General features: G+C 40.6%; 1 protein-coding gene across 1 annotated transcript in view; it reads left to right on the top strand.

Moving 5' to 3' along the window:
* LOC127658586 (unconventional myosin-XVI-like) overlaps window positions 1-21,652 on the top strand; it is a 288,117-nt gene extending 266,465 nt beyond the window's left edge. The window contains 1 exon segment of the mRNA XM_052147955.1: window positions 20,525-21,652. Within this exon segment, the coding sequence (XP_052003915.1) occupies window positions 20,525-20,704 (180 nt within the window). The 3' untranslated portion in view covers window positions 20,705-21,652.
* The last annotated feature ends 2,525 nt before the right edge of the window (window positions 21,653-24,177 follow it).

Genomic DNA, 24,177 nt, shown 5'->3' with positions numbered 1-24,177 from the left:
AGAGCTTTGATCTTTCAGGAGATTTTTCCTGTCTTGTAATCTTTTCATGCCTGTATTATCTGCCTACTTTGCTCACTAAGTCATACACGAGTTACAGTGTAATGAATATGTGCTTTCATAGTAACTGAAAGAGAGAGAGGGTGTTGTGTGTGTGTGTGTGTGTGTGTGTGTGTGTGTGTGTGTGTGTGTGTGTGGCTTATACCCACCACATTGCACCTGTCAGTCTCTATACATAATTTGTGGCCCCCTGCCAAGGGCTCCATATTATGCTACTTGTGCTGGGCCACAATGATTTATGAATATGTATACTATGTATGTAATATGTTGGCACTGAGGTGCTCCTCCATAAAATACATGTACTTGTCATAAAATCATAAAGCCACTTGCTATTAAAAGCAAAACAAGCCTTTAAAAGAATATTCTGGGTTCAATACAAGTTAAGCTCTATCGACAGCTTATATGGCATAATTTTAATTACAACAAATTTTAATATCTACTTTTTCCCTCCTTAAAAACAAAAGTTAAAAGAAAAAGTTAAAATACTCACTGTTTTAAAAGTATAGCCACTAGACATACACAATATGTGTGTTAACATGATTTTAACATGATAAAATTGCTTGCTAGCCTTTTCAGTGTAAAGTTATATATGATTTAACAAATGTCATGATGACATAACTCAGTAAAATTACCTTAAACATTATTCAAATTATTATTACAGCTCAAAAAATACACAAGTTTTAACATAAATATTAATACAAATGTTTTTATAAAATAATAGCTTTACGTTTCTGCATTTAAGTCCTCCAAAAATTGGCGCCATACACTTCCATTGAAAGTGCCTCATTGTAACCCAGATTTTTGCTTTTGTAAAGAGGAATGAGCTGAAATTATTTTTGTGTTAATCAACAATATGCCACAAATGTTGTCGATTGAGCTTAATTTTGAACCCAGAATATTCCTATAAACTGGAACAGTGTAAAGTCAAGCGCACAATACAAGATTGGATTTGCTCGCTGCAACATTTTAAGTCTGTGACAAAGCCCCCAGGTTTTATCCAACTTGCAGCATGTGCTTATCGCCGACACCTTTCTAGTATGCTTACTTGTGAGACACGTTGTTACTAGTCGTTACTACTATGCATTATTACATATAGTGCACACCAACATGAAAACAAGAAACTGAGAGTCTTTAAATGTGCACATTGCAAGAAGCTTCTATCTTGTTGTATGAGCTTGCCACAACTTTCATTTGTGGAAAACTGAGGTCCTACCTAGCTCTGACTCTGAATTGCCAAATTGCCCAGGCCTGAGAGCAGTGGATTGGCTATGTATTAAAAGAGGGAGCTCTGCAATGGCCTCTGCATCCTGCATTTCCAATCAAGTCTGGCTCAGGCTAAGAATGAAAGAAGACTGTCATTATCCCATGAACATACAAACGGTGTAACCCCTCTTTCCTGCACCTAATGTAATCGTCTGACAGAAAGCTTTATTTAAAACAGCTCTGTTCTCTTTTCAAATGGTTTAGGAGTGTAGCGATCCCTTGTGCTTGAGGAAACTGAAGTCTCAAGCATGTATCAAAATGTTGTGTCAACGTTTTTAAACAACAGGGTATATGCATTTTGCATTTCACTTGTGATATACGAGATGCTCTTCACCTTAAGAAGGTCTGAATGCCATAGACTCTCTGGTTACCGTATAACATTCTGTACTCGGTTTCACGCCTGTGTCACATGATAGGGGTCAAGGTCACAGGACTGCATGGAAACCAGGAAGTGGCTGAAAACATGCCCACAAATATCTTTAACAATAAACACGCTGTTGTACAGATGCAAATCCATCCCCTACCCCTAAATAAAGCTTTAATTATTCAAATGGGTGATGAAATATTCACAGGTACAGAATTGACCCCATAGAGGGAAGTGAATCTACAGGGTAGCACTGAAACTGGACACTAACCTTTAAACCATATCAGCTAGAGTATATACTCACTCACTACAAATACTCAGCCCTCTGGTAACTTAACATTAAAGTTTCAGAATTGCCATACAGTGCCAAATATGCGTTAACAAAACATTGAATAAACCAGTGCTTAATATCATGTATGCCATGAACTGCACTTTGCTGTCCAAACTGAGCAGTTAAAGACCCGATGAAATTGTTTGACAACTATTGCAGTTGTCTTTCCTCTTTTGACGTATTTCCTGTTAAAATGGAAAGTTTGGGACAGATATATCGAATGGCGTTAGTTATGTCACAGCCATGGACCATGATTTGCTACTTGCTAATCTGTTGCAAATATTTTTAGGGGAAGGGCCATTCTCATTCTAGGGAAATTGGACAGTAATCTGTTTAGTGCAAGATGAGTAACCAACATTTTTTTATATGTTTTCCCTAAAGAGAAACACTGTACATTTTAAATGTGTACATCTGCTAAAAGTCAGGTTTTGTCAACTTTTAGAAGTACCTTAGCATGTAAATGAGCTAACACACATGAACTAAAATCCGCAAAACTCTTTACGCATAAGATTAGGCTCAAATCATGATCTTAACCAGAGTCCATCTTAGTCTTAATGCATTTACCTATGTAGCATCAAACACCACCTCCCATGCCTGAGACGTGGTAATCTCTGTACCAGTAATAACCATCCCTTTATCTACGGCTTGACTTGAGGATAAACAGATGGCAGTGTCGATGTGCCCCCATCACTCAAATATAACCCCACCAGGGGTCATCCTCAAAGGGACACTCTACCTCTTAATGTCCTTATGGCACTCGGAAGCAGGAAACAGCCTTTTAGTGCACTTTAACATGTATTAGCACATAGTTGCTTCATGTTTCCCTCTCCCTGTTCTCTGTATCATACTCTTCCACTTGTCTGCTCCATCCGCTCATTATCGATCCACATCGCAATGTCCCATAATATGTTGAAGATCATCATGTTTAAATTATTGATCAGCCTGGTTTCAGCGGAGATGGCAATTGAGAATGAGGCGGACATGTGCTGTTCTTATTGGCATTCCAATCCGACGAGTGGAGAAGATTGCTTAGAAAATGATACCAGAAGGAATAAAGTGTTCCCACACTGCCGGTCTGGTAATGGAGTATTCTTGCTTCATGTCTGTGTGCGATAAGGTTGAAGAGGCCACGGAAAAGGCCATCTCTTCTGACAGAGATTCTGTGGATCGCACAGTCCTGTAGATTGGTTACTATGATGTGATGAACCCTCAGAGATCTGTTACTCTAAACTGTAGATACAGTGACCATAAAAAGTATATGGACACTTAAGCCACACTTGAAAATGTATGAATGTCACTGCATTAGATGACAAAATATCATGGCATTTATTTTAAAGGTGAATTGTGTAATTTCTACTCCACTAGCGGCACCAAATGGAATTGCAAATATAATGACAATTTTCAAACAGACTTCAAATGTCTCTGTCTGCCATTGGTTAGCTTATAGATAGTCCCTAAACTGTGTTGCTGTGTTGAGCTGGTTGGGATACTCAACAAAAACAGCAATGTTTGGAAACACCACAGGGCCCATGTGTTTGCAGTTTTGGTGGAAATAAATCTGAAATATTACCAAAACTTATATATCAGCCAGAAATAGTAAGCCGAGATAGGAGAACGTATTGAAAAATTACATATTTTATCTTTAAAGAAAGATAGCACAATTTTGAAGCAGAACTTTATTCAAAAATAGTTTTTTTTAGGTTTTAAATTATAAAACAATTGATAAACTGTTGTGGCGGGGTGAGAAAGACAGAGACAATGTTTGTGTGGCGTCAGGCTTCAGAGAGGTGGTTATTTTATATAATAATATAAAAGGTCCAATAATCAGGGAATAAAGTGTCCAAGGGCAAATGTGTACAAACAAAGGGGGAATCTGGCTTCCTCCCAGTGCAATAGGGCTATCTGAAGGAAGGGAGCAAAGAAAGGGTTAGGTCCAGGTGGTAATGGGTGGGGTCCTGCAGCCGCACGCGTTCTCTTCCTGGGTCCGGGGCACGAGGGCTTCCTGGCCAGTTGGCTGCAACACTTGGTTCTGTCCTCAGCGACATATCTAACTTGCACCAATGATTCCCCTCTGTTCTTGGACCAGCAAGGTCACCAGTGTGCATTCACTTGGTAAATAGAGGTCGACCTCCTGAGGTCATCAGGTGCACCTCATCACACGCTACAGGATGGAGATAGTCACTGCTCCCCTCCTCTCTCCAGCCCACTCCAGTTTTGGTCCTGGCTGAAGAACGGCCCTCTGAAGAGGCGGGGTATCAGTAATCAATGTGATCAAAATTGAAGACAAGAAGTATTTGGAAACGTTCTGGTTGTCAAAATGGTTCAGAAACATGAATTTTGTTCTAAGATAATGTCTAGTATCAAACCACCTGGTTTAATATGTTGTGATTCAATGCAGTGACTTCATATCTTTTTAATTGTAGCCAAGTTATGTTTTGTGGCCACTGTATGTAGCAGAACTTTTTTGCATTCTGGTAAACTGAAAAGGTAATTTCCGCGAAACATTGTAATGGTTTACGTATCTTGAAATAGACTCTCCTCAGTTAGATCAACCTTGTGTTGATAAAGCCTTACCTTCCAATAGCTTTGTGCAAGTTTCCTTGGCTTTCAATAATAAAATGCCTTCAGTGCACATTGTATTCACGTGTATTAAGCACATGATTTCAAGCTGTAAAAGAATGTAAGAAATGCTCTGAATGTGTTTTGAGTGCTCTGCCTCTCTTTCTCTCTCTCTCTCTCTCTCTCTCCTCTCTTTCAGAGGGGTCACCTCAACTTCTCGCCCTTCGGTGCAGGGGCGGCGCTGTAGGCTGCGGGGACGAATGAGCCCCAGGGCCTGTGTAGGGATGGGGTGAGTCTGGTCTATAGCACAGTACCTCACTGGCTGCCCTTCACCTTGCACTCTCCCTCTTTTAATATTTTTGTTTTTTAGTTTTTTAGTTTTTTCCATGCTGTTAAAGGAAACTGCAGCTCACTGCAACATTCACTGGAGTAGCTCTTTGGAAGTGATAGAGAAATAATGGCAGTGTCTCAATGAAAGCATCTACAGTTATGATCCAGGATCATACATGATATTGTTATATAATCAAAGTATAAAGGGATAGTTCACCCCAAAATGAAAATGATGTGATTATATAGTTACCCTCTTGTCATTACAAACCTGTAAACCTGTATTTTGATTTCTGTCGAACACGGAAGAGAATTAAAAATGTTTTTGTATGCTGCTATTTCCATGCAATGACGGTTTATAGTGACCAAAAGGACAAACAAACACTTAAAATACCATAAACAAACTTGTGCACTATATTCTAAGTCTTCAGACACAACACAATACACTAGCTTTGTATGATGAACAGACAGAAACTGAAGTTAAATTGGATTCATTGGTAATTTTCTCCTCCTTTGAAGCTCTGAAATGGACTACAAAAGCCGGATGGTCTGCAAAAATTGTTCATAAACACCTTTCGATGGCACTGACACCAAAAGCACTGTTTTTGCATGTCCCATAACCAAATTTAATTGAAATGGCACCATATTTGATTTGAGAGCTAAAGCAGAAAATAAAGACATTTCTCTCTGTTTGTCACACAAAGCTGTTTATGGCTTCAAAACGCATGAGCCACATGGACAACATTTATGTTTCTTGTGTGTTTACTTGTCCATTTTAAAGCATGATAGATATATGATCTCAATGCATTTTGGGCAAACTGTTCCTTTAAATTTAATATTCTTAAGGAACAGATGTTTTGTAAACGACTTACAATTAGCACGTAATGGTGCTTGTTGTTCACAGATGCTTCTCTCAGAATTTGTAAGACAGGAGACACGGTCACAGTTTTACAGTCAAGTCTCTGTTCGCTTGAAAATGAGCTGCAGTTTTTGTTGAAAATCCTCCTTTCCTCACCGCTGGCACTTCTTTCGTTGGTTCATACATGGTAACCCTTCTCTTCTCTTGATCCCTCATTCAGACTGTTTCCTTTTTGTGTTCTCTCCTTTCCTAAGTTTTGCTTATTGATTTTCCTCTGAGACAGAGGCTCTTTATGGAGTTTGTCCTCATGCTGAGATGCTCATTGTTGCCTGCTGAATCACACCTTATAGGAGGTATGGAGCTGAGCCATGGCTCTGCAATGAATCAGTGGCTCTTGCTCTAATGTTTCAACCACAAGTGTTCACATGTGCAACACATATATCCAGAGGAAATGGTGTATAATGATGAAAATGGGGACATATTAGGGATGGGCTCGATTACCCAAGTACTCGGAAATTACAGTGATCAATCATGTGCCAGCATTTATTTATTTTTATTTCACACTGATCGAAATCCATTGACAACTGTACATAGATCTGCCAAAAAGGGCCACGTTTTTTTCATTTTGTGATTGGTTACATTTTCATTTTCGCAGTATCTTGCATTCTGACACAACACATTTACATATACATTTATGTAAATACGCTTTTATCCAAAGCGACTTACAGTGCACTTATTACAGGGACAATCCCCCCGGAGCAACCTGGAGTTAAGTGCCTTGCTCAAGGACACAATTGTGGTGGCCGTGGGGTTAGAACCTGCGACCTTCTGATTAACAGCCCTGTGCTTTAGCCACAATGCCACCAACACTCCCAACAACACTGTACACGGTGATTTACAGAAACAACACTCAGCTCTCAGGCGAGATTACATGGTGTTCACACAAGACAAATTCATCCTTTCACACAGCTAGATGGTTAGTCTTGAGAAAAAGTATTGAGAGTTTTGGGGACCTATTAAGTGTACCTGCATTAAGTGCAGCACTGGACTTTTAAGTCATAAGCTCAATGTCAATGGGCATGGCCATGTAGTTTTGGTGTTTTTGTGCAAGCATGCACTAAGTTTAGTCACAAATGGGTTTGGGGAAATTGTGTGTGCAAAGAAAAACTTAAACCAGTTCTATTTCTAAATTCACATATGAAACATACAGTATGTACATAGACCAACAATGACAAAATAGTCTACTACTCAAGTATTGGGATTATTTCTCTGTCAAGTACTCAAGAAAATGACCAAAAAGACCATCCCTGATATACACAGTGAAAAAAGTGTTGCGATTGTTACCACAAGGCTTGAAACCAGAGGCATCTGCAGTTATTCTTGAGCTCTGTAGTGCAGTTGACCCCATATATCCTCTACCTTCTGCCTTTAGGTTAATATAGGTTTTGGAGTGACATGGGGTGTCAGATCAGCCTGTAAACCCCTTCAATTATCAGGATTGTCCAGGTTTGTCCTGCCTCAACCTGGTTTGATATGCCTGTCAAGGATTCAGAGCTTTGAGAAGTCCTTAAAAGCTCTGAAGACTGGAGGCTCTTCAGGAACGTGCAAAGAATCAGGCATGTACTTGATTTACCAAGCTTGCATTTGGACCCTTATATGTATGTTTGTTTGTTAGAGATTGAGGTGTTGCATAATGTGACAGTTCACCCAAATATTTTATTCATGTTATATCGTTCCAAACCATTCTGACTTACTTACTTCCATGGAACACAAAAGAAGCTATTTATATCAAAATGTTCGAGCCACTTTTGTACGTATAAAGAAAGTGAATGATGAGCATGGCTGTCAAGCAAGATTTTCAAGGCAATATTCTCAGTTAATAACGACTTGGCTAGTTTAGAAAATGTTGAATATTAAGCACAAGTCATAAGGACTATTTTAATGGTGCTTTTTTGTCCTTTTGGAGCTTGACAGCTCCCACATTCATTGTATGGAAAAGAGCAGCTCTGACATTTTGATAAACTTTTTTACTTTGGTGTTGCATGAAAGAAAGAAAGTCATTCAGTTTGAAACAACATGAGGGTAAGTAAACGATGACAAAATTAAACTTGGGTGAACTATCCCTTTAAGAGTGTGTCCTAACATATCAAAGTGCATTTGGGGACAGCCTCAATCCCTTACCGCCTAACAAGACCTTTCAATCTGTTTTCTTTCCGTATGCATGGTTTCTATACTCTGAAAGACATCATATGAACATTGATTTCATTTGTTGGGTAGCTTTCAAGCTTCATTTTGAATGAAAGCAACACCTCTTACAGGCTACACAAGGCCACCCCCTTTAAAATACACACACCCTAATCCTCATTCTGCATCTTTTGTGAGAACAGACAATTGGGTACTGTGGTGTCCGATCAAAACAAACTGGCTGATGAAGGTCTGTGTTTTGCTCTTTTAGTGTTTTTAATCAGATCAGAGCAGACCAGCTGTGTGCATGGGGCCCACGCAACCCTCTCCCAACAATACACTCCCATTAAATTCCTCCGCTTGCCAATTGAACCACAGCACTTGCCCAATTTGTCCTCAAGTTCCTCTGCTTGTGGATAGGCTAATCTGCAATAAACACAGTTTGTGATTTGATTCAGTGGAAGACTTTCAGGCAGAGAATTCTATTAGCTTTGAAAATGAGGAGACAATGAGATGGTTCTGGGTTCCTTAGAGAGCATTTCAACAGCTGTATTACCAGTGTGGCATATGATGCTTCTCTATGAATAAAACACAACAGAATTTAGAAGACAAGAAACAAAATGTTCATGTCGTTTGAAAACCAAGCAAGTAAAATGAGGGCTAAGATATAACAGTATTTATTGATGCAGTAAAAACAGGGCCAATTCAACACTAATACAATTTTTGTTGAAAACAAAATTTCCTAACATCATCAATTTTCCAAAGTACAACCCCAGTTCCAAAATGGGGCAGAATGGAAAATGCTAATAAAAACAAAAAGGAGGGATTTGTATATTCCATTCACCCTGTGCTATACTGAAAGCACTACAACAACACATTATTTATGTTGTACCTTGTGAATTTATTCATTTATTTAATTAATTATTAAAAAAAAAAAAATCTTCAAGTCCTGACCTGTCTCCAATTGAGAATGTGTGGCACATTATGAAGCACACTATATGGCAATGAAGGCCTCGTGAAATTGCGCAGCTGAAGACCTGCATAATGGTTGAATGGGGGGAAATTATGCTTGCTAAACTCAAAAAACCTGTGTCTTCATTGCCCAAACACTTAATAAGTATTATTAGAATAAATTATGTTAAACAGTGGTAGCCACTTGATTGTCCAAACTTCCCAATGGAATTAGGGTTGTATGTGGTACTTGAGCATTTTCAAAAGTCTTCATTTTTGGTGAGGAATACACTGTTTTATTGTGGATGAGTGACATAGTCAAATCAATATATTTTCAACCAAAAATGTATTCATCTGGATGTGGCCCAAATGGATAATAGGGCCAGGAATCTATGCTCACAGAATTCAGCAGATTTCCACAAATTGTGTGTTCATTTATTAAATATTTATGTCAATTTGCTAATGCTCTCAGCAACCAATAGATTTTTACATATTTATTTCAAATCAATAGCAGAGAAAATGGAAAAGCGGCTGCACATTCCATTTGGGTATACAAAAGATCAATAGACCCTATTGGTACCATGGTAGTATGTGCATGGGGGTAATGTTATGTACAGTAATGGTATCAGATGGTACTTTGATATGTACCCTATGAACTTAATAATTACTATATTTAAATACCATAGTATTTACTTAGAACTTCAAAGAATTCTATGGAATTACAATGGTATATGTCCAAACAAAAATATGGTTACACCATGGTAATTTTGATGGATTTATCTTCCATTGTCCTCTCTCAAATAGAAAAAAAAAAGGTTAAAGAAAGTGTGGAATATCCTACATGCACGGATTGGTTGGTCACTATGAGATCACATGAGTTTGTAATTCTTGTAGAAGGGCGGGACAGGAGATGGGAAGAAGAGAGATTTTAAATCTTCTTAAAGCTCAGAATGATGAAAGAGCCATTAGACAATGCAACTGCACGTCGGTTTGGCCTGGGTGGAGAGATTATGGGAACATGCATAAATCTTTAGACCATGTACTGTATATCTCATCAACCACCCGGTCTTGCAGATTCGTGCTTTACAGCATCAGGAAAATGAGACCTTTCCTGTCTGAATATGCTACACAGCTCCTGGTCCAAGCTCTGGTAATTTTAAGACTGGACTACTGCAATGCTCTGTTTTCGGACCTTCCAGCTAAAACAATAAAGCCACTGCAGATGGTCTATAATGCAGCAGTGTGTCTGGTCTTCAATCAGCCAAAAAGGGCTCATGTCATCCCACTCTTGATTTCACTCTACTGGCTACCTGTAGTTGCTTGCATCAAATTCAAGGCTTTGACTCAGGCTTTCTGGACAGCCAATAGAAATGCACCCTTTTACTTCAACCCACTTCTTCGGGTCTATGCTCCAACTGGCTTTATGCAGTCTATGAATGAGCGGTGCCTGGTGGTCCCATCACAAAAAAAGGTCAAAATCTATTTCACGATCATTCACTTTCCCTCCTCTGTGATGGAATTAATTTTCATCTCCACATGATCTGTTATTACCTTCTCAACATTCAAGAACCAGCTAAAAACACATCCGTTCAGTGAGCACTTTACCAACCTACAATAAATGCACTGCAATTAACATGCACATAATGTACAAAATAAAAATCCTTGTCTGTCAAATGCTAGCATCTTTGCTACTTTAGAACTTGGCAGTCCTATACTGCAGATGTTGTTAAAATTTGTATGACAAATTGCTTGCTATGTGTCTCATTTGTAAGTCGCTTTAGATAAAAGCATCTGCTAAATGACTAAATGTAAATGTATATCTAGTATCTGCTCAACATACTGTATTTCCACACATGTATACCTGTTCTCAAAAAGTTACTGCACAGTAGGATATAGAGATCATGAAACCCCACAAGCTGGAATAAAGAAGAAAGAACATACCAAAAAAGCTGCTCCACTGACCTGGGGTTGGTCGAACCTTACATAGAGTTGAAGAAAGAAAGAAATGTCCATGATTGCATCTGGTACTCAAAATTCCACAGGTGCTCCAGATCAGGGACAGGAAGTTGAAAAACCAATAGTGGAAACAAAAATCCATATCTAGGCACTCTTGTGGGGTTTTAAGTTAAAAAGCCTTTATTGTGAGGGCTATATATTGTATTATAAAAACACCAATGTGTATCGGCCCAAACAGGCCTTGGGTGTCACAAAATGAAAGACACAGGAAATGACTTAATAGTCTACCCATAGTGTTCTACGCATACTGGCCACTAGAGGCCTAAAGTTGTATGACACTAACATCAACTTTCAAGCAAAACAATAGTGAAACAATATACAATATAAATTAATATATGTACAGAGTCAGAAAAAACATTTAATTTAAACCAACACTATAGTACATTACCATACTATACCATTTACATCTACAGAACATGATCAAGGAAAACAGACATCAGATTTAGCAAGACACTATCTCCATCCATGACAGAGTTGGTTGAGGAATGTTTGTCATTTTTCTAGTACATTGGTTTTCAGCTGGTATACCTTCAGGACCCGACATATTAGCAACCCAAAACAGTACCAGTACTGTACAAAAGGAACTAAAATGGCCTTAAAAATTAAAAATAGAAATGTATTAATATTACCATGAACTGCATTGACCCAACAATATGCAATATTATTAATATGACAAAGGCTGAATAGGAAAATAGAATTTTGATGGTTTCATGCTCTCGGCAGTCAATAATTAACTGCACAAAGCAAATTGTGGTTGGCACAAACCATGTTCATTCTCACTGCAAGTGAATCTGGGTTTATATATATATAGAGAGAGAGAGAGAGAGAGAGAGAGAGAGAGAGAGAGAGAGAATTTTTTTTGTTAAGTTTTGTTCATTGTTTTTTAGGATGAGGGCATGTCACCCAACCTGTCTAGTTGGCATCTGCCTAAATTGGTTAAAGTGACACATTTTCAAATTGCTCCAAAATACAGAAGAGTTTGATTGCTTTTGGCCTTGGTCAGCAACAGATGATATAGTAATTTTATGAGCCTATTTATTTAGATATTCTAACTAAACACAAGTATATGATTAGTTTAATTTTATTATTTGAATTTATAATTGTTTTTCCCTGCTGTCCGTGACCCCATCAGAATAAACCTGTGACCCACCAATTGAGAACCAGATTTTGAGAAACTTTGAAAAGCACACGAAAAGCCATTTGGTCAATTGTCATTGCTGCTGTGATCATTATTATAGTACACAATGCTGTACACAACACAGATAAGTGAAAGAGAGATATCTTATGATATAAATAAAGGTTGAATACCCCAGAATAATGAAAATGCGACTGGCTATCTCATAACGTTGTTAATAACGATTCACTATCTGTCACTCACTCAACGTTGTGTTGATGTAGTGACACCAGGGGTCAGTCTTGGGAGCCTGAGACACCTCTGATCTTTGTTAAACGGCCAATGGGAATTGATAATTGGTATTTGCGTGCCACTCCCCTGGACATACGGGTATAAAGGAGGGGGCGTGCATATCGCTCATTCAGATTTTCTCTTCTAATTCATTGAGAAATAAGCTAGCTGAATTCCCACGGCTTCTATTCACCTCTGCTGGATCCTTACGGCACATTACAGCAGCTTTCTTCCCTCTCTGCACGGGTGCACTGCAGAGATCGCCCCTGGGCACTTCGGCAGATAATTTAGAGTGTACTCTAAAAGAGTATTTTCGTTTCTAAAAGAGTAAATTCTAAAAGAGCGCACACATCGGAACGTCTTATTAAAGACGCGTCATTTTAAAGATGCCCTTCCGATTGTGTGTTATTCCTTGATGCGGTCGATATCCCTCGCCTTCAGACGGCCACGAACGCTGTCTTTCATGGCTGGGCACTGCCCATGCTGAGACATCTTTTGTAGATGTGTTATATCCTCATTGTGAGGACATGACCATGGCAACGTTGCGGTAGTGGCTCGCTTTCATAAGAAAGCAAGCCACCCCAGCGGCTCCCTGCCTTGGTCCTCCTACCTACGGGTATGAGGCCAGCTCGGCGAGCACTAGGGGTGATTCAGGGACCACAATGGGACCACCTCCACCAGGTAAATCCCCACGGACCTCCCATTCCACGGCACGCATGCTCCGATTAGGCGCTCGGATGAGTGCAGCAGATAGTTCCGGTGCGAGTGCCCGCGAAGGTGATGAGCTCTCAAGCGCAGCCGCTCACAGCCCCGCCCCAGTTCCTTTCTTCCCAGAAGTGCATGAGGAGCTGACAAGATTTTACTGCATCTTTTACTGCCCGGTCCCGATCTTTAGGATCCCCTGCCCTCACTACCCTCGATGGTGGGGTGGCCAAGGGATACTCGGCGATGCCCCCAGTGGATAAGGCGCTCGCAGTGCACCTATTCCCTCAGAGGCACGGGTGCCTGGAGCTCCCGTCTAGCGCCTGTTTTAAGTGTAGGTACATCACATGGTCTTGCCGAATCTAGTCAGAAGTATGTAATGTGGAGAAGTCCCATGGTAGGTCCTATCCAATGGGGCAGGATTCTCTATGAGCATGGTGACTGGGGCAGAGCTGCCCCAGTCACCATGCTCGTAGAGACTGGCGTCCCTGGCGGCCAAAGCCTGTGGTGCAGCTGGACAAGCCCTCTCAACCCTGCATGCCATGGCTCTCCTGGAAGTCCACCAAGCCAAGGCACTGAAAGTGCTGCACAAGGGTAGTTCTGCCCCGGGATTGATGCAGGAACTGCGCTCGGTGACCGCCCTCGCCCTCCGGGCAACGAAGATCATGGCGCGTCTCTCGGGCAGCCAATGTCCACCTTGCTGGTCCAGGAACGCCACCTTTGGCTCAACCTGTTTGAAATGAGAGAGGCCAACAAGGCATGGTTCCTTAACGCCCCCATTTCCTAGGCTGGCCTATTCAGCGACACCGTAGAGGACTTTGCCCAGCAGTTCTCGGCATTGAAGCAGCAGATGGAGACCATCCTGCCCAGAAAGTGGAGTGGTTTCTATGGACCATGGGGATGAAACACCTCCTACCACCACCTCGACCGATCCGCTGGTGAGTATCAGGAGTCAGGTAAGTGCTTCGATGCCTCTCGAATCAGCACTGCCACAAGGCTCAAGCCCCGTCAATGTGACATCCCTGGCTCCACCCCGCTACGAGGCCCCACCCGCCAGTATGTCCAAAGAGATTGTCCCCTTGGTCCGACTTGACAACACGATTAAGTTCATCAGGCGACTGCCCAGGTTCAGCGGTGTCCACTTCACCATGGAAACAGCGCTACCTTGCACGTGGAAATCGCCACCCTTCTGGAAAGCGTGCAATAGAGCCTGTCCCTCCGGCCGAAATGAAGAAGGGGTTTTACCTCCCTACCTCTCGGTATATATGTGCTGGCACACAGCTGGCCACCTGGACTACACAAGGATGCATTCCTCCGAGTGAGCCTGCTTGCACAGACCCTGTGCATGCTCAGGGAGGACGAGGAGCAGGTCGTCCTAGTAACTCTCTACTGGCCCACCCAGACTTGGTTCTCGGACCTCACACTCCTCGCATCAGCCCCTCCCTTGCAAATTCCCCTGAGGAAGGACTTTTTATCTCAGGGACGGGGCACCATCTGGCACCCTCGACCAGACCTCTGGAACCTCCATGTCTTGCCCCTGGACGGGACGCAGTACACCTCAGTGTCCTACCACCCGCTGTAGTTGACACAGTCATTCAGGCGAGGGCCCCCTCTAATATGAAGTGCCGGTATGCCTTGAAGAGGCATCTGTTCACTAAGTGGTGTTCTTCTCGGAACGCAAAGACCCCCAGAGGTGCGTAGTTGGCTCGGTGCTTTCCTTTCTGCAGGAGAGGTTGAAGGGACGGCTGTCCCCTCCACTTTGAAGCACAGGAGGTTGAATCCCTCCAGACCGTGCCTTGTTCCCTCGTGGGACCTCTCTGTAGTCCTGCAAGGCCTACGAGGGCCTCCCTTTGAGCCCTTAGAGTCAGCGGAGTTAAAATAACTCTCTGAAGATGGTGCTCACCTCCATTAAGAGGCAGACCAAGGCTGGCGTTGCTGTGTCCGTTGTGCACTTTACGCATCTATTTGGATCACATGCAGAGCTTTAGAGTCTCTAGTCTCTTTGGTGGACAACGGAAAGGAAGTGCTGTCTCCAAGCAGGGGATCGCCCACTGCGTCATTGACACCATAGCTAATGCTTACCAAGCTCAGCATGTGCCGCCCCTGGGAGAGCTACGAGCCCATTCTACTAGGAGTGTGGCGGCCTCCTGGGCTCTGACCAGCGGTGCCTCTCTAACAGACATTTGCAGAGCAGCGGGCTGGGCTACATTCAACACCTTTGCGAGGTTCTATAATCTCCAGGTTGAGCCGGTTTTGGCCATTGTCTTAGCAGGAACAAACAGGTAAGTCCGGGTCAGCCAACCGGGTATTTCGCTTGCGCTTAGCACCTTTCAGCTCCCTTGAGGTGAAGATGTGCGTTGTTGATCGTTTACAAATGTGTTCCCTGTTTGACTTCCTCCTAGCCCTGTGGCAGGCAAGTCTGCCGGCTCAGTACTTGTGCTAACTAAGCTCCATACTGGGACAGGTGCTCCGCATGTGCTGGTTCCCCAGAGGTAACCCATTGTGACGTATATTCTGCTGAAAAACGTTTCCCTATTGGCAGACTGCATCTTGGGCAGAGGCCCCTCTGCCCCAGTCACCATGCTCGTAGAGACTCCTGCCCCATTGGATAGGACCTACCATGGGACTTCTCCACATGACATACTTCTGACTAGAATCGGCAAGACCATGTGATGTACCTACACTTAAAACTCCACTGTCCCTCCTGCTACAATGCTGAACTACCCACTGAAATGGCCAGGACCTTATTCTTGGCTCCTCAGCACAAAACCTGAATGAGTGGTATGTCCTGGGGAGTGGCATGCAAATTCCACTCGCCAATTTCCATTGGCATTTTGTCAAAGATTAGAGGTGTCTTAGGCTCCCAAAAGTCACTCCTATCAGGGAACGGAGGTTACAGAATTAACCAGGACGTTCCCTTGCCCTTTTAATATGGGCTATAATGGGTTAATGCAGTCCAGCCTTTACTGTAAAAGCCCCATGATGTTAAGGCCACGATGAGCCTGACATGCTCCCACTGAACTTCCACTGAGGTGACAATAAGGCACAACCCGTATTGAGTTCCAGCCCTAAATCTCCATGAGAGGGTGAGCCGGGCTAAATGTCAGGCCACGAGCTGCCCTCTCCCCTGGGACTAGATATTTCCATGTGTTTTCCCCTCCCCCTTTGTGAGCCTATTGACCAGCTGCCCTTATTTTCATACTTTATAAAATTACAGTCTTTGGTTTAGCTGTCCCCATTTAGTGAATGCTGTTAGTATGCTGTTTTAGGGTTTTTACATTTTCTGCAGAACTAACTGTTTTACTGTGCAGGGCTCAACAGTAAGAATAGCCCGGGGCCAGTGTGAGAGAGTTCTGGGCCATTTGGTGTGGTTTGGTCTGGTCATTGGCAGTTTTGCTTAATTTGCTATCATTTCCAGCAAAAATACAGTATTTTTGAAATATACTATTTAACTATTACTATTTCTTTCCCTTTGAGATGTGAGATGTATGTGACTTGTGGTGCTTATCCAGTTGTAATAGATGGCTTTGATTGCTAGGCCTCAAAGGGATCTCCTCATTAGAGCATCTCCAGAGAACACATTGTACTCATTTTAATTGCCAAAACATTGAGGGAAAAATTCTGATTATTCTCTCAATTTATTGTCAGAGATCTGGATGTTCCTGATTCTTTTTAATAAGGCTGGGCTAAATTTAGACTAAGTGTTCATGTAGCCTGACCATCTGTAAGCGTGCATGTGTACCCTTTTGATGATGACCGTGAATAATGCAAGGTTAAACATAATGGTCTTTTTACTTGAAAATGAACAGCCACACATGATACAGATGCTTGTGGATCACTTTGTGCACTGGCCACATAGCATTACAGGTGTGAATTGCACTGATTGCCATGGACGTCATGCTTGGTCTTAATGAGCATGAGGGACTGCGTGCCTGGGTTTGCTTGGCTACAATTTGACGTTTGTCTCAATTCGAAAAAGGCTTTATAAAGAAATAATTTTTTGAATGGTTTTAAATGCAAAACATTTTCTTTTAGGGTTAGGGGATAGAATTTATAGTCTGTACAGTATAAAAATCATTATGTCTATGGAGAGTCCTCATAAGGATAGCCGCACTAACATGCGTGTGTGTGTTTGATTTGCTCTGTTGGTTACACACTGTGCCATCTTAGTTTTTCTGCTCTGCAAGGGTTTTGTTGACAGAACTGAAAGCCTGACATATAGGTTTAAATTATGGATCAGGCTTTCGAGTACTCTCTGTGTGTGTGTGTGTGTGGGGGGGGTTGTGTGTGGGTTTGTGTGTGGGTTTGTGTGTGTGTGTGCATATCTCTCTGTTTCCTAGTTTCTCTCTCTAGATGGCCTGGATTCCAAGAAAACACTCTACTATAACATCACTACTGCACTCTCACAATTTTCCTGGATGACTTCCCTCTCAGTCATGTCCGGAGCGGTAAAATTGACCAGGAGTTTCCCATTACGTCATCTGATATGGTTCAAGAACCGTTTCTATTATATGATCGTCCACTGTATCTTCTTCCATGTTATCCTCGTGCAGCGAACAGGAAGATTATCAGATTTAATCAGATGTAATCCTTAAAGCTAAAGCAGTTCTAGCATGATTTACTACTGTAAAAATCCTAAAGCCTTTGCAAACAATAGATTCCCCTAGTTATGACATGAGGGGTTTGGGGAACTGTCTTGAAACTAGCACATCATACAAATTAGATACTGCCATTTGGAAGTAAAAATATTTTACTTACATTAACAGACTTGCATTAAAATAGGGACACTAAATGTCTAGAAACTAGAACATTGTATGGACTTGAGGTGGACACTTTTGATTTTGAAAAATCCACAGTATCTTGGTAACCACCTATCAATGCTTTAGCAACTACCCACAACACCCTAGCAACCACATAGCAAAGCCCTTGCAACAGCACACAACACCCTTGCATCATGACAGCATGTGTTAAACAGGCAAGCACCACTCACATTTTCTTCATTAAATGCAAAAAATGATATTGTGTATTTTACAGCAAAGCTATGTACAGTACACTTACAACTGGGACAGTCCCACCTGGAGTTATAGGTTAAATCGGGGTTCCCAGCAGCTCTTCAGTTAAATCATGACTGGGTTTTACACAGCAATCTTCTTTAACATCCCAGATTTTTACTTCCTAAGCTGCATTTCTATGTAAAGTAAAAAATGCACTTTGTACATACTGTAAGGATCATATTAATAACTTCACCATAATAACAAACCACAATCTCTACAACCATTTAGCACAGCATTTATGCTTTAACTGGCTTTATGCCATGTTACTTAGTTGGGAGTCCTGTTAGAAACAGAGAACAAATGGACAGGGCGTTTTCTTTCTGACCAAACTGAAGCCATGTGACTTCCCCTCAGTTGTCATGAATGGATCAGAGGCACAGCAGGAGGTCCTCTTCCATTTGTGGCATTTACCAGCTGCAGATGATTGGGATGCATTGATTTATCTGTGTATTGATTATTTTTCTGAGATGGATGAGATTCGCCCATGGGTGAGTTTTGTGTTTGTGCATGCGGTAGGGTTGCAGGAGTCTTTCATGCATATGCAGTTACATCAAGCAGCAGCTGTCAGGAGAGGGTGTTCAGTCATATAGAGAGCAACAGTGCTTGTCCTCTTTTTCAGCCGTCTTGATTCCAGAAGCATTTTACTCATTAATTTTTTTTTCCATTGGGATTTAATGAAATATTTCATAAAAGTGTTCCAAGCCATTAACCAAACCAAACAGCTTTGAGGTGAACTACAACATTACAAATTTTGCTTTGAAATGGAAAAATTATTTGAAAATTGGACAAAAAGACAAAGGTGCAAGACTGCTTACTTAACGTCTTTCATGAGGGAATGAACTACAGTCCCATGAAGCGTTGTAAATGATGTAATCGAATAAAAATGTATGGAAATATTTATGTGCAAGACTGCTTACTTAACGTCTTTCATGATGGAATGAACTACAGTCCCATGAAGCATTGTAAATGATGTAATCGAATAAAAATTTATGGAAATATACTGAATAAAACTATTGATATAAACTTGTTAATTATAAGTAAAGAAACTATGTTTAATAAAGTTTGTTACAAAATATTTAGAAATACTCGGTTGTGTTATTCGCAGTGTGTCATGGGAATCGGTGATTTATGTAGGGATCTTTTGGAGTGCTCTTTTTGCCTTAATTGTCTGAATAGCAGATATTTTGGTTAATGTATTGGGTACTGTGAATAACAACTGTGGCCATCATGTTTTAAAGGATTAGTTTACCAAAAATGTAAAGCTGGTCCATATGATTTTCAATGAATTAAGACATAAATTTCAGTCTGTTCTTAGTGCGAATGTATTGTATTCTTCAGAAGACTTTTTATATCACACATTATTAAAGCCTTACTTGTATGGTTCTTTTATAGTGTTTTAAAAAAATAAAAAAATATATATATATATATATATATATATATATATATATATATATATATATATATATATATATATTATTATTATTATTATTTGGAGTCTTGAAACTTACATTGGGTTTTTTAACACAATTGTTTTTTTTGACACCACTTCACTGACTAAAGGCTAGACACATTTCATTCCAACCTGATCTAATAGAAATATGTAAGAATAATAAAAGATGGCAAATTTGTAAGAAATCCTATGACTTTGGTCATACTAAAATATATGACTTATACACTAATTAATAAAATATGCTTCCCAAATGTTTTTACCTTTTTACACTGTGTAAAAAGTTAAACCTAGCAATGAAGTATAAAACTAAACCTAACCATTATAGTAATGAAAAAACACTGTTGTTTACTGAAAGCTAAAGTTCTGTGTTTCGAATGCATTTTTGTGATATTGTTTCCTAATTTTAATCCCTAACCCAAAACCCATACCTAAACCTAGCCATTAAGTGCAACACCTTACCCAGACCCTGAACATAACGATGATAGAAATGTAAAAAAAAACCTGTTGTATACGACGGAAGAAAGTGAAAGTTCCGGGCTCAGAATGCTTGTTCATTATGTATTCTGTAACTTTAACCCCTATCCCAAACCCAGTCCTAATACCTAAATCTGTACCTAAACCTAACCAGAATTGTAACTTGTGAGCATTATTTTTATTGAAAAATATGTTTTGTGTACGACATAAAAAGTAAATCTGAGGGTTTTGAAGGAGAGAGAGGAAGCATATATTATTTATTTCCTACGTTTTTGTACGAAGTCAAAGGATTTCTTACAAATTCTCCATCATGTACTATTCTTACGAATTCTCATGAGACTGTATTGTCCATTCCTTCCTCTGTGCTGTTTCTTTTTTATTATTATTTTGCTCTGTTGAGATCAGAATTATGTGGAATTATAATTTGATCTTTGGAAAACTGTGCATGTCTTCATAATGAACAAATGTGGTAAATACTGTAAATCCATCAATTGTGCGCAATGCTAAAAACTACTGTCTTTTTCTTAGGTCATCCAGAGGTCGCGTGCATGTGGAGATCAGCGGGCCACTCTGCAGGATTTATTGCATTGGCGGAGGAGTGTTTGTAATGGTCGACCAGACTGGCAAAACGCTTGGCTTCACACAAACCCCTCACCCACCCTAAAGAAGAAGAACAAGAGTCCCATGATCAAGAAAACATCGCCCTAGAGATTGTGGTCTTCTTGAGTCAAACCTCAGTTATTCTGACTGCACGCTTTAGGACCAATGGTCCTTTTTTATGTTAAAGAATTGCCCTTTACATAGGAATGAAAGCAGGTCTGGACTCTAAGGTCAAGTGTGAAGGGTGTCCAAATGAATGGAGGAGGTAGTTGCATTTCGTCTCCCCTAATTTTGTCCTTCTCTCTTTCTTCTCTTCACTTCTTCTGAAAGAATGAAGAGATCTATTGCAACAAAATTGCTCCACACAAACTAATGGCTAACTGGGACCAAATAACATGAAGCCCTAAAGACTGCCGAGCCCAAACCTTAAGAGAGAAAGATTAATCACTGGGTAGACACAAAGGGCATGGCTATTATGAATCCCATTCACAATGTACTAAACATTGTGCTGTTTAGAAGATCTGGAAGATCTGATCACATTGCCTTGAATTGCAACACATCAACGCTAGTATTAGGGCTGTGAAAACATATCTCTAAAGTGCTACTGTGAGCTATATTTTAAGTCTACAATGTTGGCCATATTTTATTTTGAAACTGGTGCTAGTCAATCCACATGTGACTGTTGCTGCCTGGGTTGGGTAAAAAGTGCCAGTTCTGGCTCAACTCAAGTACTGCAAGACACAAGGTTGTGACAGACATCCTTAAAGTTTACAAGAAAAATAAACTTTCTCTGTGTTGACCTCTGAAGTCTAGTTTTATGACAAAGTCCTTCTTCAGGTTCAGAGAAGCAGCTACACCCCATGCTTTTTCAGGTGCTTTGGTTACCCTCTATCAGAGGCAACCATCACACAGAGGTTTCGACCTTAAGAAGAGGTCAGGGTTCAGGGAAATTACAAGGAACATCCCAGGTCCATGACATCTTCACCAGCTTCTGGAATACCTTCATCATACTGTGAAAATCTTTTCACTCTAGGCCTGTGTTTCTCAATCCTGGTCTTCGCTGCTAAAAAATACAGCTTAACCAGCATGCAATTCCCATGCAGATCTAAGCTGGTTAATGCTGGTTAGTGCTGATTTGGTGCTGATCTAGTTGGTGGACCAGCAAAACCCAGCTGGTGAAGTTAGTTGACCTGCATGGTCTTTCAGGTGAAGCTAATTTAGCTAATTAAAAAGCCTGGTAGGGTCACCAGCACACCAGGTGTGCTTATCATTTGAAAAATTGTGCCTCCTCATTTCCTTTCCTTGCTTCCTTTCCTTGCTTCCTAGCTCCACCCTCTTAGGAAATGAGGAAAGGATCCAAGGAAAGGAAATGAGGATGGATGAGTCAAAGACAGATTTGTAAAATTAAATGTCCTGCTCCCTTGCATGTCAGTTCAGACCATGTTTTAGCACAGCTACAGTACCTCGGCCCACTTGCTGTTACGTTATTGACACATTTATTTATAAATAAATTCTTAATAAATCCAAATAATTCAAGATGCACTGTTGAAGTATGTGCCAATTATGGATTATTTAAACTGCAAAGGTGATACATTAATTAAAACTATTTTGTCAGATGTAAAGGGAGAGGAGAATTAATAAGTGTGTCAGGTGCTTCGACCAAAAATTCTTCCGCATAGGATGCTCCTGTGTTTCCTCACTCAAGCTTCCTCTGGAAGCTTTCTCCGTCCTTTGGCCTTGCCTCCTCGCAGTGCATTTAGAGAATTGATACATCCTACATGATGACAGATTTCGATCACTTTCCTGGTTACAGGCTTGAGGGCGGAGTTGCGAGGAAACGAGGATGCACTCGTATTATTAGCATGTCATGCTGGGGGTCCACCACACAAAACACAACTTAAGCTGTTGACCAGAAATGCAGGGTTGGGGAACATCATTGCACATTTTGGAATGGGTGTCTCCTTTATTTGATAGGTATGGTTCCTCTGGGAATCCAAATAAACACAATAAAAAGTGTTTGAATGTTGCATGCAACATTTGCGAGAGTTTTTGCAAATCGAAGGTTCCCTTCTAGACTTGACCCATTTCATGCCTTGGAGCCTCTACTAATTAGTTGATGAGTTGTAATCAGGTGTGTTATATAAGGGTGACATCCAACATGTGCATTCCTAGGGACCAGGATTGAGAACCAATGCTCTAGGCTAAATATGCACACACCTCCACAACATGAAATGGCCATCCAAAAGCTTTGTCATGAACTGTTGGAAAACTGAAGACACCTGCCTTTATTTAATGGTTAAAGAGCACAAATTTCCAAATACACCTGTAGACGGACCAGTCATTACAGAGGATGGATGCTACTGCTGATTTGACGTTTACAGAAGTACAGAGCTGTAATCTGACAACTCTACAACATCTCTCATATCAAACTTTATTGATATTTCCTCAAGGTGCTTATGTAAGAATGCTATCAGTTTTATGGATAACACGCACTCTTGTGCTTGTCACTAACTTGGTAGTCAATCAGTACAAATAGAACCTATGACCTTTCAGACAATTTGTTGCTATCAATGTTCCTTGTGTTCAAAGCTACACAGAGGCCTCTGGACAGAGGTGAGGGATGTTTTGTTTATACATACAGTGGGCACGTAAAGATTTATTACCTGAACGTACAAAAACATAAGTATTGTTGGACTTGGACACAGTTTCTGGCTTGCACCAGGAGACCCACCATAAGCACAGCCTCATGTGCAGGCACTTTTCTGAGAATAATTAAGACTTCACATGTACTGGTTGTCTTCAATATGTCTGAATAGATTGGTAGTGCACAGATTGTGAAGGCGGAATGTTTTATGAGTATATTGCAAAATCATTGTCTTTTAAGTGGAAAGAGATTACTGAATGTTCAAGGATAACTGCAATGACAGAAAGACTAAGGTGTTTAATTTTAGTCAAGTCATTTTTATTTGTATAGCGCCTTTCACAACACACATAATTTCAAAGCAGCTTTACAGATGATCACCATTAACAGATGATAAAACTGTAATGTCTATAATGTCTTAGAGTCATCATTGTGTATTTTGATCAAATATGATTTTGAATTGTGTAATTAAATAATTATTGTAATTATATCCCTAGTGAGCAAGCCGAAGGCAACTGTGTCAAGGAACACAAAACTCCATGTTAATGGAGAAAAATAACCTTGGGAGAAACCAGGCTCAATGTGGGAGCCAGTTCGCCTCTGGCTAACATCATGAATATAATGCCAATAGTACTTATGTATAGTGCAAGTCATGGTTTCAAATTATTAAACTAAGTAAGTGTTAAGGGTCAGTGTTTAAACAATGATTTTGAATGAACTGTAGGATTAATGACTAATGTCTTCGAAGTCCATCCTGGATTAATTGCAGAAGTTCACATAGATGCAAATGTCCTTGTTAGTTAGCAGATGAAGGGTTTTATTGCCAATTAATTGATAGTCAATTTATTCCATTTCAAGAGTATAGTCCATCATTAGACCGAGGTGATGTAGGCAGAGATCAGTTTGGTGCATTGCAGTTCAACCTGGCCTGTAATTTCGG

Source organism: Xyrauchen texanus, chromosome 18, assembly GCF_025860055.1.
Source record: "Xyrauchen texanus isolate HMW12.3.18 chromosome 18, RBS_HiC_50CHRs, whole genome shotgun sequence".
NCBI classification, from domain to species: Eukaryota; Metazoa; Chordata; class Actinopteri; order Cypriniformes; family Catostomidae; genus Xyrauchen; species Xyrauchen texanus.
Note: the sequence above shows the minus strand (reverse complement) of the source record. Positions and strands in the feature narration are given on the sequence as shown.